At 36.1% G+C, this 17126-nt stretch overlaps 1 protein-coding gene across 1 annotated transcript in view; it reads right to left on the bottom strand.

The window, feature by feature from the left end:
* SEC22A (SEC22 homolog A, vesicle trafficking protein) overlaps positions 1–17126 on the bottom strand; it is a 53291-nt gene that overhangs the window by 16659 nt on the left and 19506 nt on the right. The window contains exons 3-5 of the mRNA XM_069472709.1: positions 15350–15513; positions 14080–14274; positions 5177–5292 (exon numbers count right to left, since the gene is read on the bottom strand). Coding sequence (XP_069328810.1) covers positions 5177–5292; positions 14080–14274; positions 15350–15513 — 475 coding nt within the window. The remainder of the gene's footprint in view (positions 1–5176; positions 5293–14079; positions 14275–15349; positions 15514–17126) is intronic.

The raw sequence follows: 17126 nt of genomic DNA, 5'->3' as shown, positions 1-17126 counted from the left end.
AAAAAAATCCCCAATAATGGGAACAATAGGAGCCTCCACTTTTGATCCAGTGAATTTCCAAAGGCAGTGATTCTCATTTAGGTGAATGGATCAGAATTTGCTGGAAAATCTTTTAAAACTACCTGTGGTTTATAAACTACTTAAGTACTCTGTCTTAACTATTATAGCTTTATATAAGTCTTGAATCATACTGTCTTAACTATTATAGCTTTATATAAGTCTTGAAGTCAGATAATGTGAGTCCTCTAACTTTGTTCTTCTTTTTCAGCATTGTATTGGCTATTCTGGGTGTGAAATAATAAGAAAGATATAGCTACATGCCACAAAACAATATTTCAGTCAGCAATGGACTGCACAGACCACAGTGGTCCCATAAGATTATAAACCATATTTTTACCATACCTTTTCTGTGTTGAGATACACAAATACTTACCATTGTGTTACAACTGCCTGCAGGATTCAGTACAGTAACATGCTGTACAGGTTTGTAGCCTCTAAGCAATAGGCTACCCCATCCAGGTTTGTGTAACACTCTATGAACTTCAAACAGTAACAAAATCGCCTAATGACAAGTTTCTCCGAATGTATCCCCATCACTATGTGACATATGACTGTATATAAATTCTGCCCCTGGTTCCTGACACAGAGCTCCTAAAACTTTTATAAATATAAAGGTGTTAGGAGACTCTTTTGTCCGAATATTTGGTCTCTGATCCCAGTCCTGTCCTGATATAGAGCTTTCTGAGACCTTTTAATTTCCTGAGTGATAGGAGCATCTGACAAAGAACTCTTAAATCCCTGGAATTGCCTGGGTGACAGGAGCACCTTTTCTTCTAATGAGGCAACTCTTGGTGCAATCCTGGATAGGGACTGGTTATCAGAAAGACTAAGCCAATGAGACTTGGAACTTTCAGCCCCACTTCCATCCTCTGGGAGGGGAAAGGAGCTGGAGATTGAGTTAATAATTGATCATACCTACATGTTGAAGCCTCCATAAAAAGCCTTAAAAGACAGGGTTCAGAGCTTCTGGGTTAGTGAACATATCCATATGCCAGGAGGGTGGCAAACCCCAACTGCATGAAAACAGAAGCTTCTGTGCTTGGGACCCTTCCAGACCTCCCTCTATGTACCACTTCATGGCTATTTACCTTTATGCTTTGTATATTAATACTTCATCATAAAGCAGTGAATGTGTTTCCCTGAGTTCTGGGGACCATTCTAGTAAATGACTGAACCCAAGGAGGGAGTTGTGGGAACCTCCAAATTACAGCCAGTTGGTCAGAAGCACAGGTGACAATCAGGATGCTCCTTAGTCTTGTGCGACTGAGCCCTTAACCTGTGAGGTCTGTGCTAACTCCAGGTAGATAGTGTTAGAATTGACTTGTAGGACATTCACCTAGTGTTAGGGAATTGGTTGGTGTGGGGAAAAAACTCCTCACACATCTGGTGTTAGAAATGAAGTTCTGGAAGTATTGAGAGTTGTCAGTGAGAATATAGAAGTTTGTTTTTCCCTATACACTGGGTGTTTTTCTTTTCCATGTAAACTTTAGAATAATTTTGTCAACATCCACAAAATAACTTGCTGGAATTCTAGTTGGGATTGTGTTGAATCAATAGACCAAGGTGGATAGAACTGACACCTAAACAATATTAAGTCTTCTACCTATGAACATGGAATATTTCTCCATTTATTTAGATCTTTCTTTTATCAGAGTTTTATAATTTCCCTCATACAGCTCTTATTAGATATTTTGTAATATTTATATATATTTTGTTAGACTTACTCTAAATTGTCTCTTTTTTGGTGTCAATATAAATGGTATGGTGTTTTTAATTTCAAATTTTAATTATTCCTTATAGGCATACAGGAAAGCAATTGACTTTTGTATATGAACCTCCTATATTCTGCAACTTTGCCATAATTACTTATTAATTCCAGTTTTGTCAAATCTTGGGATATTCCACATAGACAATCATGTCATCTGTGAACAAAGACAGTTTTATCTCTTCCTTCTCGATCCATATACCTTTTATTTCCTTTTCTTGTCTTACTGCATTAACTAGAACTTTCAGGAAGATGTTGAAGAGGAGTAAGAGAGGACATCCTTGCCTTGTTCCTGATCTTAGGGGAAAGCACTGAGTTTCTCATCATTAAGGATGATGTTAGCTGTAGGGTTTTCCTCTTTATCAAATTGAGGAAGTTCCCCTCTATTCCTAGTTTGCTGCAAGTTCTTTTTTTTAAATCGTAAATGGGGGCTGAATTTTGTCAAATACTTTTTCTGCATCTACTGATATGATCATGTGATTTTTCTTCTTTAGTTGATGTGATAGATCAATTGATTTTTTTTTTTTTTTTTTTGAGACAGGGTTTTGCTCTGGACAGAGTGCAGTGATGTGATCACAGCTCACTGCAACCTCACCCTCCTGGGCTCAAGCAATCTTCCTGCCTTATTCTCCCAAGTAGCTGGGACTAGAGGTGCACGCCACAGCTCCTGGCTAATTTTCTATTTTTTGTGGAGACAGGGTCTTGCTCTTGCTCAGGCTGGTCTTGAACTCCTGACCTCAAGTGATTCTCTTGCCTCAGCCTCCCAGAGTGCTAGGATTACAGGCGTGAGCTACCATGCCCAGCCCCATTAATTGATGCTAATGAACTAGCATTGCATACCTATGATAAATTCCACTTGGTTGTGGTGTTTAATTCTTTTTATACATTGCTTGATATGATTTGCTAATATTTTTTAAGAATTTTACATCTATGTTCATGAGAGATAATGGTCTGTAAAGGTGTCTTTTTAAAATGTAAAGAGGCTGGCCGGGCGCGGTGGCTCACGCCTGTAATCCTAGCACTCTGGGAGGCCGAGGTGGGCGGATCGTTTGAGCTCAGGAGTTCGAGACCAGCCTGAGCAAGAGCGAGACCCCATCTCTACTAAAAATAGAAAGAAATTATATGGACAGCTAAAATATATATATAGAAAAAATTAGCCGGGCATGGTGGCGCATGCCTGTAGTCCCAGCTACTCGAGAGGCTGAGACAGGAGGATCACTTGAGCCCAGGAGTTTGAGGTTGCTGTGAGCTAGGCTGACGCCAGGGCACTCACTCTAGCCTGGGCAACAGAGTGAGACTCTGTCTCAAAAAAAAAAAATAAAATAAAATGTAAAGAGGCTGAGAAATCTCAGAGCTATCAGTCAATTACACGTAAGTGGTAATTAGTTAATCAGATTATTCTCCTGAAACCTAAAATTATATCAACTTCAATGAAACAAAGACATTACTAATCAGAGGGATAACATGGAACAATTAGGAAACAAGGTAGGTTTTAGCTAGTTGTAGCATCTCAAAAGCATGCAAAGCTGTAGTTTATACTACTTTCCTTAGTTTTTGTTTTGAATCAGAGGAAAGAGAAGAAAACAATCAGCCTAAGAAGAAGAGGGATAGGATATCTGAGTGCCTGATAGAAATTATCGTTTCCTTTAACAAGTTTTGTGAGATACAATAGCTTGTCTGAATTTTAACTTAAAGGTGGTCTAATCCCCAGGTTCCACAACTTACGTACGGTCTCATAAGTCAGGGATGGCAAAGCTCTATGGTGTTAAAGATTTTCTCTACCTAGGCCTGGTCCACCAACAAAAATCAACTATTCATACACAGATACTGCTGTTCTTTCTACTACATCAAGTACAAAAAAGAGAGAGAGAGAGAGAGAGAGAGAGAAAGAATATCTTGTTTATCAGCTGTTTGCAGTCATGAGTCTCCAAATTGCCTTTGTTTCTTCTCTGTCAGGTTGTCTAAATTGCTTAAAATTGAACTCTTTCTGCTGGAATAAATCTGACCTTGCTGGGAGATGGGGGATAGGAAGGTAGAGGGATGACAGCCGCTGTCCTGTGTCTGAAAGAGGAGAGGGGCTTTACCTGTGGGCAGACGGTGTTTGGAAGAGGAATTGGGAAGTCATGAGAAGCCCCATCCATCTCCTCTAGGGACAGCTCTGCTGCTGGAACTTCTGATGTTGCATGCTGTTGGCATTAGGTGGCTCAATACATACAGAGGGTATGCAGAAAGATACCCTCTGAGTGTTCCCCAAACTAACAGCAATTTTAAAACTGAATATAAAGTGCATTGACTGGGTTTTTACAAATGATATTCTGAGCTTAATGCTGACAAAAGAACTAGGACTAATTCACAATGTAAAGGTGTCATGAATTCTCCAGAGAAAGTAAGTAGAAACAAGGGAAAGGAATGCTGTGCAGTCTTAAATGTGCAAAACTTTAAGAAGGGAAATTTTGAAAAGTTTATAAAAGGCATAAAAGAAAAAATTAGTGTGTTTGTATTAATATATCTATATCTGTATTTTTTAAGACAGGGTCTCACTCTGTCGCCCAGGTTGGAGTGCAGTGGCATGGTTGCATCTCACTGCAGCCTTGCACTCGTAGCCTCAAGCTATTCTCCTACCTCAGACTCCCAAAGTTCTGGGATTACAGGTGTGAGCCACCATGACAAGCCAAAATTGGCATATTATGATAGCTATAGTTTCTAGAAGAAATTACACTGGAAAATGAAATAGTTGGCAATATCTGGAGAAATTAACAATTTCCCAGGGAGCTCAAGTTCTAAAAGGCCACCAAAAAAAGAAAAAAGAAAAAAGAAAAAGAAAAAAAGAAAGAAAGAAAGAAAAGGAGCAGATAACTGAGTAGGAATAGGCAGAAGTGGGACAAAACACTGCCCACGTGCGCCCTCTTCACTCTTCCATTGTTTCCATCTGCTCAGATCCTTTCTAGGCCAGCTCAACCCTCCTCCACAAAACCTTCTTCTCTAATCCTGAGTCACACTGATGTCTCCTCTTCCCAATTCTGTGTAATTGGCAATTATTCATGGACTTCTTTGCCTCCCCAGTTCAACGTTAAGTTGTGAGACTGCAGGACCCATATCTTGGTGTCCCCAGAATGCCTATAAACACTGCTTCCTGAAGAGTGGATGATAAATAAACATAGACTTATGGATTCAAAGAAGCTAACCAGAAATCAGTGGTTTTAGAAGAATGGAGACTAGGGTAGGTGTAGAAAACACCAATTTTGAGCATGCATTATAAGCAGTACTAAAACCCAATCCAATCTAAATCAATTATGTAACAAGTAGAATGAACAGGCACAGTCACCTGAAGTTACAAAAATAGCACAGTACCTGCAGGAGACTTTCTATGGCATGAAAGCCTCGAATTAAATTCAGAGCTCCACATAAAAGACTAAGGATAAATGCCACAATCCCTGACAGAGTTGCTGGTTCCAGTCGCTGGTGAGCTGAAAAATAAAAGAAATAGTTAGAAATGGGCACCAACATCTCACATAGCTGAACTTATGTAAAACAAAAATTCACTTCTCAATTTAAAGGGATTAAACATAGATTAATCTTCATAAAATTAAACAATGTATCTTCATAATTAAATATCTTTTAAAATGTAATATATTTGATAACATAAAAGCTTCATTCTCCTGAACTCAAACTAAATTAACTTCTCTTTCTCTACATTTTTAACAAATACATATAACTTGCATTTGGGATAGACAGTGCAAAGGAGTGCTCACAACTGGCAGTAAATCATTTAGAAAAAACCTTACTGCCTAAATATGTCTACTATTTGCAAGTAGGTGCAAATATTTGCAAAGGTGACTTTGCTTGGAAATTCATTGCATAATTTCTACTTTTTCTGAAAATGCTTAGAAAACATTTTTAAGGACAAACACAGCTTGCTTTTAAGCAAAACTCTCCCTTATTTGGGTTCCAGGGCTATAAATACTACTGGATATATGTGAAAGCTCATATATAATCAACAATCTGAACTCCACAACAGAATGGAGTCTTATAGCTATGCAGTTCCCGGTCCTCTGAAAAACACTTGATGGTAAAAGTTATAAAGCACCAGCGGAAGACGTGACTATTTTATCTTTACAAATACATTCCCAGATCTTTCAGGGCTTCAGCAGCTTAAGACATTCAGTTATACAAAAGCTTCATCATCTTGCGCTTAATAGAATTAACAATGGAGTCTAAATGAAAACACAAAACTAAATACATAATCATCTAGACCTGAAAAGGGAGACAAGAGGGAAAGAGGACAACAGAGTCACATTTAGATTATTTTATTTAAAGCACTGAAGTGTAAAAGCCCCAACAATGAAGTTAATGAGGTGGAACATTAATATAAGAAAGGGCTTAAATCGTTGCAACTTATATTCAGCCATTATAGCAGAAAACCTTCTCTGAACAGTTTATTAAAAAGCAAAACCCAAATATCACAAAAAGTATCTGTTTCCCAAGTTCAGCAAAAAATGCTAATATGGGATAATATTTTCCTAAATTTCTTTGGTGCCTCAGTCTGCCTGATCTCCTAACCAATTTCCTTAAGATTTTAATATGAAAATAGAAAATTAAATGTCTTTATTAAGTATTGCTACCAAGTTTTATATCAGTAGAGAAAAAAAATTTCACAATTTTAAAATCTATCCAAATGGTCTATTGATTAGTCATGTTTTATTGCCTCCCTCCCCTCTCCTCAGTAGGAAGGGAGAACTGGCCCTCTAAAAAAAGAAATCCTTAATATGGGCCTCAAGAATAAAACCACCTGACAACTGACCAGATTATATAAATCACATTTCTAAAGTATACAAAACAAGCTTACCTTACAAAAAAACCCCAAATAATATTCTGCTTTATAACTAAAAAACCTTAGCTTTTTATAGCCAAGTAAGGTGTAGCCATTCTTCAATGGAAAAATATTACCATTTTAATGTGATGAATACCTATTTAAGAAATGAATAGTAAACATATATAAACTAAATATCTATTAAGTTTCTAACATTTGCCTCTTGGCCTTAGAGCACTCTCTTTATAATGATAGTATACCATGTATAAATTAATTATTTCAAAATTATCAAAATATAATTAAAGCCATAAAAGCAAATGATAAGCCTCCTTTAACAAGAACAAGGTATGCATTGTCCTGAAAGACAGGCTGGCCCTGTGCCAAATCACTGTGGGAAAGAAATTCTAAAGTAAGATGCTCCATTTCCACCTCCTTCCCAGGACCTGTGGCTTGCACTTTGAGAATGGTTATCAAGAGAAAACTCCATCTGCACACAACACAAAAGGGTGATGCTCCTTAAGGATAATTTCACTTTAACAAACTGAAATAGATATTTAACCATATTTTAATGTATTATGCTATCTATATTCTATTTTTTACTTCAGTAAAACAGATTTTAGACCCACTGTTATCCCAAAACGCTTACTGCACGCTTCAATTTGGCAACATGCTGGGTACTAGGTGTGCAGTACATTTGGAACAATAGCAAAATGAGAATGGGGGCATTATTAGCAGCTTTGTTTGGCTCAAAGAGATGTTTGTGAAGTGTAGGGGGAAATAAGGTCAGAAAGGGAGGCTGAAGCAAATTAATAGTCTGAAATCCTAGGCTAGGAATTATGGGAAATGAGACAATGGGGAACCACTGCAGAGCAGGAGACTGACAGGATTACGTCTATGCTTAAAGAATATTAATCTATTAATGGGTTATAAAGAGATCAAAAGTAGGAAGAGAGAAATATTTTCTGAGTGCCTTCTCACTAGGCACACATTGTCCCATTTATCCTTCAAAATGAGATACTCATGAGGTAGCAGTGACTAACCTCTCTGTGCGTGAACTTTCTCATCTGTAAATTGAGGTTAAATAATTTGCTAAGTCAAACAGCTAATAAGGGCCATCTTCACAATTAGCACTTGGGTTTGTCTAACTGCAAAGCCCATGTTCTTCTTATAATTCTACAACAGGGAGTTCATGAGAGAGTTATTGCAAAAACGGACTGAAATCAGGGCCTGAATTAGGACAGTCACAGAAGAAATAGGGAAAAAGAAAGGGGTGAGAGATACTATGGAGGTTAAAACTATTAGACTTGGCAACTAATTAGATGTGGGAAACAAAAGAGAAAAAAATCAAAGAAAATGTTGGGGTTTTACATCTGGGTGATTAGAAAGATGAGGCTAGCAACAGACCTATAGGAAGAAACTCAGGTCTGATCAAGAATGGGGATATTCTAAACATACCAAATTTGAGGTGACGGTCATACATGTTTTAACAAGCAACTGAAGAAAAGAACAGCAGTAGGTGGAGAAACAGATCTGCATCTGAAGGGAAGGGTTTAAATGAGATTACTGAGGAAAGAAGTAGGCCAAGGGCAAATCCTTAATAAACACTGCCATTAAGGGAAGGAAGGGGAGTCAGAGAAGACAGACACAGGAGAACAAAGAGTAAAGAGCCACAGAAACCTAGGAAGGGAAGACCATCAAGAAGAAAGACATGGATAACAGTATCTACACACAGGCCAAAGAAAATCTGAATTTAAAAAGAAAAAAAAAAAAAAGAGTGTTAGATTTATTGACCAGGAGATAACTGATAATTCTTTTTATAAGATATTTTCAGAAAAGTGGCTTATGGCAAATTTCAAACTACAAGAGGTTGAATAACTGGTGATGGTAAGAAGTAGAAGCATAAATGGATACTACTACAGTTAACAGGATGAAAGCTTAACAGCAGAGATAATGGATTGAGAAAATAATTCTTTTTCCCCCACAATGTGAAAGGGAGGAAGACTTGAATACATTTATACTAGTGGAATGAAATAATTCACTGAGGATAAAATAGAAGAGTCAAGAAAAAGGAAGAATAATTGATGAAGGAGAGTCCCAGAACAGTCATTATGAGGATTCTAAAAGATGGTACTATTCTAAACCTCAAGCTTCATAATACCACAGTGCCTATCCCCCAGCCAAAGGCAAAGTTCAGAAGGCACAGTCATTCAAAGATGCCCAAAATGTCTGGAGGAACAAGCTGCGGGACATAGAGAAATATCAGGTCATTCCATCTAAATGAGCATAATTTATTACTAAAGTATAACTGAATGAGTCTAACACTTTGGCACAAAAACATACTATTCTTTTCACCAGTGAGGACTTTATCATCACCACCTGTAGAAAGCACGCATGTCCTTCAAGGCCCCAAGACCACAAAGTCGTACTCCCTTCGTACCTCTTTTGGAGCATGTATCACATTCTACCTTGTATTTTACTTATTGGATTTTATTTCCTTTTCCCATCTTGAGATCAGTTAATGTATTTACTATCTTTATAAAATGCCCCACAATATGTGCATAATACCTTGGAGGAAAAAAAGCAATACCTGTTGGACTGTGAGGTATGCATACGCACACTTGTGTGTTTGAGAGGAGAGATTGGTAAATCTATTTGGCTTATAGACACCAGCCAAAACAAAGCAGTGTTTTTAGGCAACTGATAAATTGTCTAGAAAATGACAAAATAGGTGAAAAAAAAATACAAGTGTCAGAGAAACCGAGAGAAGTATATTAAATTTAGGGTTTTGTGAAGTTTTTTAAACAAAATAAAAGCAGGACATAAAATTAAAGACTAAGAGCACTAAATGTTGATGAGGCTGTATAGTAATCAAAATATTCATATACTACTTGTGGGAAGGTAAAACAGTACAACTACTTAAGAAAACTGGCAGTTTTTAAAGAGTTAAAACATGCAACCTTTTGACCTAGCAATTCACCTCCTAATATTTACTCAAGGGAAATGAAAGCATATGTTGACAAAGATAAATGTTCACAGTAGTTCTATGTAGAATAACAAAACTTGAAAATAAGCTTATGTCCATCAGCAAGGGAATGAATAAACCAATTGTGGTACGTTTATACCATGGAATATCGCTCAGCAATAAAAAGGAACAAACCGCCGAGACATGCAACATGCATGTATGACATGCTAAGCAAAAGAAGCTGAACACAAGAATCACATAATATAGTCTTCTTTAAAGTTTTAGAACAAAAAAAACTAAAGTGAAAAAATCAAAACCATGTTTGTCTCGAGGGAAGTAGAGATTGATTTGGAAGGGACACAAAGTAACATTTTGGGAGGAGATGGAAATGTTCTATACTGTGTTAGGGGTGTGTATTAATCATGTCTTTTTATTCTGTATTTTTGACGTTTTGACATCTTGAGGCCTTGCTGACCCTGGAGGAACTGCCTCTCTCAGGGTTAACTAATTCCTAGAGATAGCAAACAACTTGTGTGAACACACCTTTCGCATATATTCCAACCAATCCAGACCTCGCACTCCTAACCACCTCCTCTATTGGGCTCTCACACTCAGTGCCATTATTTTCCTGCCCTGATCACCCCAGGGCCAGGCATCAGACAACTAGAGACAGTCTCTATGATCCAGAGCCCACTGAAATTATTCAAACTAGCCAATTCTAAAACTTCCTAATCCTGCCACGCCCATTCCTTACCATTGAAATCACAATAAAAGTTCTCACCCACATCTTCCTCCTGCTCCCTCTGCCTCCTTACCCACATTGGTATTTCCTCCTGTGCTCCCTTCTTTAGGGATCAGTGAGTATAACAAACTATCTTTTCAATGGCAGTCATCTCCTTCTCATCATACCTGAATAATAATGAAACATGTATTTTAAAACAGGGAATGTATAGCAAAGATTTGTGCACTTCAGTATATGTAAATTTCCCTTAAAAAAGAAAAAAGTGTAGAAATAAATTATTGACTCTGACTCGGGGGGTGGGGGAACAAGGCAATATACGTAACCTAAACTTATGTACCCCCATAATATGCTGAAATAATAAAAAAAAAAAGAAAGAAATTATTGGGTGGATGAGTTGGGAGTAGACAGAGGTACAGATGAAACAAGAATGGTAAAATGACAGTTGTTATAGCTGGGTGACCGGTACATGAGGGTAAATTATACTATTCTGTTTATTTTGTATATATTTGAAATTTTCAATAATAGAAATGTTGAAAAAAAAAACAAAAAATAAAAGCAGAACATAATGTTAACATATTGACCCCAGATGGACATCTGTAGACTTCAGAAAATTATAAGTATGGCAAGATAAAAAACATTCATGCCCAATTGTGGGGAAAGCAAAACATCAAAAAATTAAAAATATTAAAAAATAAATCAAAAATAAGATATTGTGATAGAGAAAAAAAGCAAGTAAATAATTTTATTTAGAAATTCCAAAACAGAAAAACATATTTTAACTTGGGGACAAAATATTATATAGGCTTGGTCTGAATTAAAAGCAAGTTTAAAGTTAATATTAAAATAAGTTCCAGTTGGGAATTACTTTAAAAACTTCTCTTTCTTAAAATACTAACAGATGTCAGATTCTCCCCATTTTTCAAGTGTCTGGTGTTTGGTGATCCAGGATATGACTGTCGTTTACAGGTTAGAGTGGGGACTTATAGAAGTCAGGTAATATGTAGAGTTTCCAACAAAGTCCACCTCCTGGTAAGTCAAGTTGGACCTCTCACCCCTAATTAAAATTATACTCCTGAATCCTGAGTGTATATATTGATGGACAGATGTCCTTCATAATATCAACTGCCAGACCCATGTAATTAGAACTGTTAGATAAGGAAGAGCCAGTGGAAATTCTGGAGCTGCCCCAACCCAAACATCATCAAAATACTAATCAAGATAGCTGCAGAGATCAGTGCCACCATCCAAGGCTTAAAAGATGCATGGGTAGTGATTCCTATTATATTTCCAATTTTCTCTCATTTAGGTCTCCAAAATGGGTGTGGTTGTCTTAGAGGATGACAGATTATTGTAGGTTCCAACTGCATGTGCTTTTCCAGATGCAATTTCCTTATGGAACAAATCAATTCATTCCCTGACCTGTAATGTTACTAATCTGGTAACTTTCTTTTTCTCTATGTTAATAAGTAGAAAAAATCAGAAGCATTTTACTTTTACCTGATACAGACATCATTATATTTACCATATTGTCACTATGTTATATTAACTCTGTGCCAGAAATTAGTCTACAGCAGAGGTTGACAAACTATGACCCAAAGGCCAAATTCAAATCACCACCAGTTTGTTCTTATAAATAAAGTTTTACTGCAACACAGCTTCACTCATTCTTTTATCTAACATCTACAGCTATTTTCAGGTGTTATATCAGCAGAAACCTAAAGACTAAACTGCTTTCTAAGATCACGATGAGGAACACAAGGATATCTCTCTTACAACTTCATTCTTTCAGGATATTTTTGTAAGCATAGAATTCTGTATCTGTAGTTATTTTCTTTCATCCCTTAGAAGATATCATTACATTGTCTTCTGGCTTCCATTGTTTCTATCGGATTGTGTGTGTGTGTGTGTGTCTTCTGGTTCCCATTGTTTCTATCAGATCTAGTGTGTGTGTGTGTGTGTGTGTGTGTTTCTGAGGGTCTGTGTTCATGTTGTGTGTGTGTGTGCATCTTCTGGTTCCCATCAGATCGTGTGTGTGTGTGTGTGTGTGTGTGTTTGTGTGTGTTTCTGAGGGTCTGTGTTCATATAGTATAGTCTCTTAAGGTGCTTAGTTATTTATGACTATTTGCCAAACATTCTATTTTCAAAATCTTGTTGTAGACATAACCTGAAGCTTATGAAACTATCTTCTCCCAAGAAAGATACTTGTTTGCTTCAGTCAGGATCTTTGCACTATGAGCATAGTGGAATCACCTCATTCCAATTTTAGAGAAAAATATGACTCAAAACAGAGCTACAGTCCCTACAAAAGCCTGTCTACTTCAGTTCACCCAGACTCCTTGGGTATAGAAATCTAAGGTCCTAACCCAAAGCTGGGGGGGGAGGGGTTGCTTATAAGGTTCACCACTTTGGTAGGCCCTGTTTCTAATCCTGTCTCCTTAGTCTTGAAAGACTGTCCACTTCTCCCTCCAGAATTGGTAAAACCGTCAAAGGGAAAAGTGAACATTAGGCTCATTTCTCTGGGCCTCCATCCTCCTCTGCATCCCAGTAATTCTTAATAACGTTTATTAGATCTCCAAAGAATGCAGGATATTATGTTGCATTAAATTCTATATTAGATTAGACTTATATATTCTATAGAATATATACATTTCATTCATCTTTTCTACACATATTCAGCGGGTCTGGTCTGAATTGCCTATTTCATCACCACTGGAACTGAAAGTCTTCAAAGTAATAACCCCCTCATTTATTAGTGATTTTAAAATTTGAAATATCCACATTCAATAAAATTCACCCTTTTAAAGTACACAATTCAGAAGCTTTTAGTGTGCTCATAGAGCTGTGCAATAGCCATAAATATCTAATCCCACCATATTTTCATCACCCTCAAAGGAAACCCCATACCCATTAGTAGCAGTCACTGCCTATATCCCTCTAATCCTCCAGCTCCTGTCAACCAATAATCTACTTTCTGTCTCTCTGAGTCTGCCTATTCTGAGCATGTCATATCAATGAACTTACAAATATGTAGCCTTTTGTATCTGGCTTCTTTCATTTAGCCTATTTTTAAGATTCATCCACGTCATACCATGGGCCAGTACTTCGTTCCTTTTTTATTAATATTCTATTACATGGATATACCACATTTTTTTTGTCCATTCATCAACTGATAGACATCTGAGATGTTTCCCCCTTTTGGCTGTTCTGAATAATGCTGCTATTCATGAATTACTTTGAATAATGCTACATTCATGTACTTATTTTTGTGTGGACACATGTTTTCATTTGTCTGGGGTATATACCTAGGAGTAGAACTGCTGGGTCATATGGTAACTCTGCTTAACTTTTTGAGGAATTTCCAAACTATTTTCCAAAGTGATTGCACAATTTTATAATCAACAACCCTGGCCTTAAATGTTGCCATTTTGACATAATGCACAGCACTTCACACAGTACAAAGAAAATACTTTTCATTTCTACAAAAATGTTTACAAAGAAACCTCCTTAAATGTTTTCCTAGCAAAGAGAGCCTCTGTGATTGCCACTTGAAAGTATTTTCCTGATTAGTCACATATCTGGTAGCTTACTTTATAAACCACTGGGAGAAAGCATTGCTTTGAACTTCTGCATTCTCTCATGTACTTGATTTAAAGTATTAGAATAAAATAATTCATTTTCAAGAGTTCCTCAGTTCTTACAAAAGATTTTTTTAAATAAAATAATTGAGATCCAAAACTCACCAGAAGAAATCTTACCAGCACCTTTACAGTCACCAGAAAATGCAGATGTGACTCCATTGGCTGACCCCAGTTCACACATGGAAATTTGATAAGGGGGCCTCAGCTTGATTTCCATCTGCATGTCAGACAGATTTATCTTTGTTGAAAGAGACCTGGGATTATTGTATCGCTGCTTGGTCCTCTGAATGAAGTTATCTATGTAAAATAAAAATAAATTTCCTTGCAGTCATTTGTTAATTAAATCATTGAGAGTATGATGTTAATGGACAGTAAATTATATAAACAGTTTGTTACTCAAAACTGTTCAATTTGTCACGAAATGTTTCAATATTATTATACTTGTGTTTAGTGGTTGATATAACATAGGGTTATCAGTTTTACACTCTAGAAATTAGTAATTGTAAATAAACTAAGGGTTTAACACTACTTGAGTGTGAGTATTATATCTACTTCAAGGAATTAAAACAAAAAACAGCTTTAATTTAAACCAAAGTCGTAATTTTTATAGGAATTCTTATGAAATATTAAATCTGTCAGATTTACTAGTTGCAATTACATAAGAGCATACACTGTAAGTTATATGTTTTTATAAATCTGTTCTCTTTTTATTGCTTACACCATTAGAATGTACATTTTAGAGAATAAATTAAATGAAACCAATAAAAGATACTTCCTAAATATCTTCCACATAGAATTTTATTATTGTTTACATGTTTTTTTCCCCCTTCTACATCAGAATTGAGCAAAGTACTGCCTGTAGGCCAAATCTACCCTTCTGTTTTTATAGTTTTATTAGAACATAACCATGCTTATTCATTTATGTACTAACTATGTCTGCTTTTGAGCTACAATGGCAGGGCTGAGTAGTTGTGACAGAGGTTATATATGGCCCTTAAAGACTAAAATACCTACTATCTGGTCCTTTAAAGCAAATGTTGCCAATCTCTGTTCTACATTAAGCAGACTATAAAAGATTATCACATAAACACAAAAGTCTGAGTCTCTGACTTATAAATTTCTCATTGAGAAATTGTCCTCTGGCATTAATTCTTTGGGCCAATAATTACAATCTCCTTCACAGCTCAAACACAATTTTTTCTAAGAAGCATCTAAATTAAATAAGAAGTTACCATAATTTATAGATCATTTACCAAATTATTCTATCAAAAGCTAGGCAGAAGTTTCTCCCTAGCCCCCAAATATTAGGTAAAAAAAATTGCTTATGACTGTGGAGAAAGGATAATAAAAAGGAATAAAATCAGGCCCTTACCAAATTCAATGAAACAGTATGGTCTGACAGCAGTATTTGTCGTCATCATGTTATAAGTAGTAATGAACTCCCTCTGAAGCTCATCCAGGAAAGAGAAGGCGAGAACATTTGGGTAATTTTCAGTGCACAACATCATGTAGCTCACTCCCAGAGAGCTAATAAAACTATAGTGTAAAAAACATTGGTTTTAAAATTTCAAATTAAATCAAGGTAATTCACTGTTTCACAAGACTGGTTCTGTACACCATAAACTGCTGCTTCAGTGGCAATGAAGATATTAACATTTATTATACATTCCAGCAAAAAAATTAAAGGAACCAAAATATAGTACTATTTTAAGTTGTGGTTTAAAAACAGCAGACAAAAAAATGGAATGTACTACAGAGGGACATCCACTATGGTTCTAACACTTCAGTTACTTATCACTTGGAGTAGAAAGCAGGGAAAAGAATATACAAATATAGAAGTATTATAGATAGCTTCAAGTCTAAGCCTTCAATATAGTGGAACTTACCAACTTTTGAGTTAAGAGTTCTTTAAAGATTCTGATGAAAGTTATGTACACTCTCCCCAGAAAGATGTCCAAACAACATAGAACTTTGCACACAATTTCAGGGTGGTCACTGACCTCTTGAAGTCATCACTGACCCCAGAATCACATCCTCTACTACACAGCAATGAATTATGAATGATTGGTGGGAAAAAAAGAGGAATTTATGAGTTTGATAATAAAATAACATAAAAGGAATAGAAATGAGGACTCTTGCTTACAGCAGAATACTGAGAGCTGACTGGTAAATGTGGAGGTAGTGCCAGCACTGGAAAAATTAGCATTTTGCAACCAACACAGAAAAAATTGGATCAGGCAAGGACAATCATGGGTGCTAAATCTAAGGGGAAATTTTGACGGAGCAGTATATTTGCATGGTTTTAAACTGGCTTCCCATGGATTGCTTATTGCAAAGGGAAAATATTACATAGCTGAAACTAGACAACACCTTGACCAAGTATTCTAACATCACTCACAAGGGGCAGATGGACATCGTGTGCTTCCAGATGTGATATTCTGATAAAGAAACATTGGCTACACAGTATTCTGGCTAAGAATGAATTACCTGAATCTAATCAGAAGGAAACATCAGAATAATCAACATTCTATTTTTAAAAAGGAGAATGTTGAAAAAAAAGAAATCACAATGTTTCCAATCAAAGGAGGCTAAAGAGATAGACAACTAAATGCAGTACTTAACCCTAGTCCATCCAGTTCCTGTGCCAGAGAGGGGGAAAAAATGCTATAAAGGATATTCGTGGATCATTGACCAAAAAATATGGTATCAATATTAAATTTACTAAAGCTGATAAATGTACTGTAGTTAAGTAAGAGAATATCTTTAATCTTAGAAAATATACTCTGAAGTAGTTAGGAAGAAAAAGGCATGGTATTTGTGTTTCTCTCAAATGGTTCAGACAAAAAATACATCAGGTAGTAGATAGATAAAATATTAAAACAAATGGGGTAAAATGTTAACAAAAGGTGAATCTGGGAACAGGTATTATTTGAACTTGTCTCATTCATAAATTTCATACAACTTTTCTGTAAGTTTGAAATTATTTCTAAATAACAAGTTAAAAATTAAAAACAAAAACTTCTAACTTTAGCTCTAAAACATTTAAATTAACTATGTTCTATGGAAAAAAAAACTTTTTTGAACATCACATATACCACCCTATAGTAAATAAGCAGAGCACAGGACACAAATTACTCCTTTTTAGTGAG

The sequence above is a fragment of the Eulemur rufifrons genome, chromosome 7 (genome assembly GCF_041146395.1).
Source record: "Eulemur rufifrons isolate Redbay chromosome 7, OSU_ERuf_1, whole genome shotgun sequence".
Lineage (NCBI taxonomy): Eukaryota > Metazoa > Chordata > Mammalia > Primates > Lemuridae > Eulemur > Eulemur rufifrons.
This window is presented reverse-complemented; position numbering and strand designations above follow the sequence as displayed.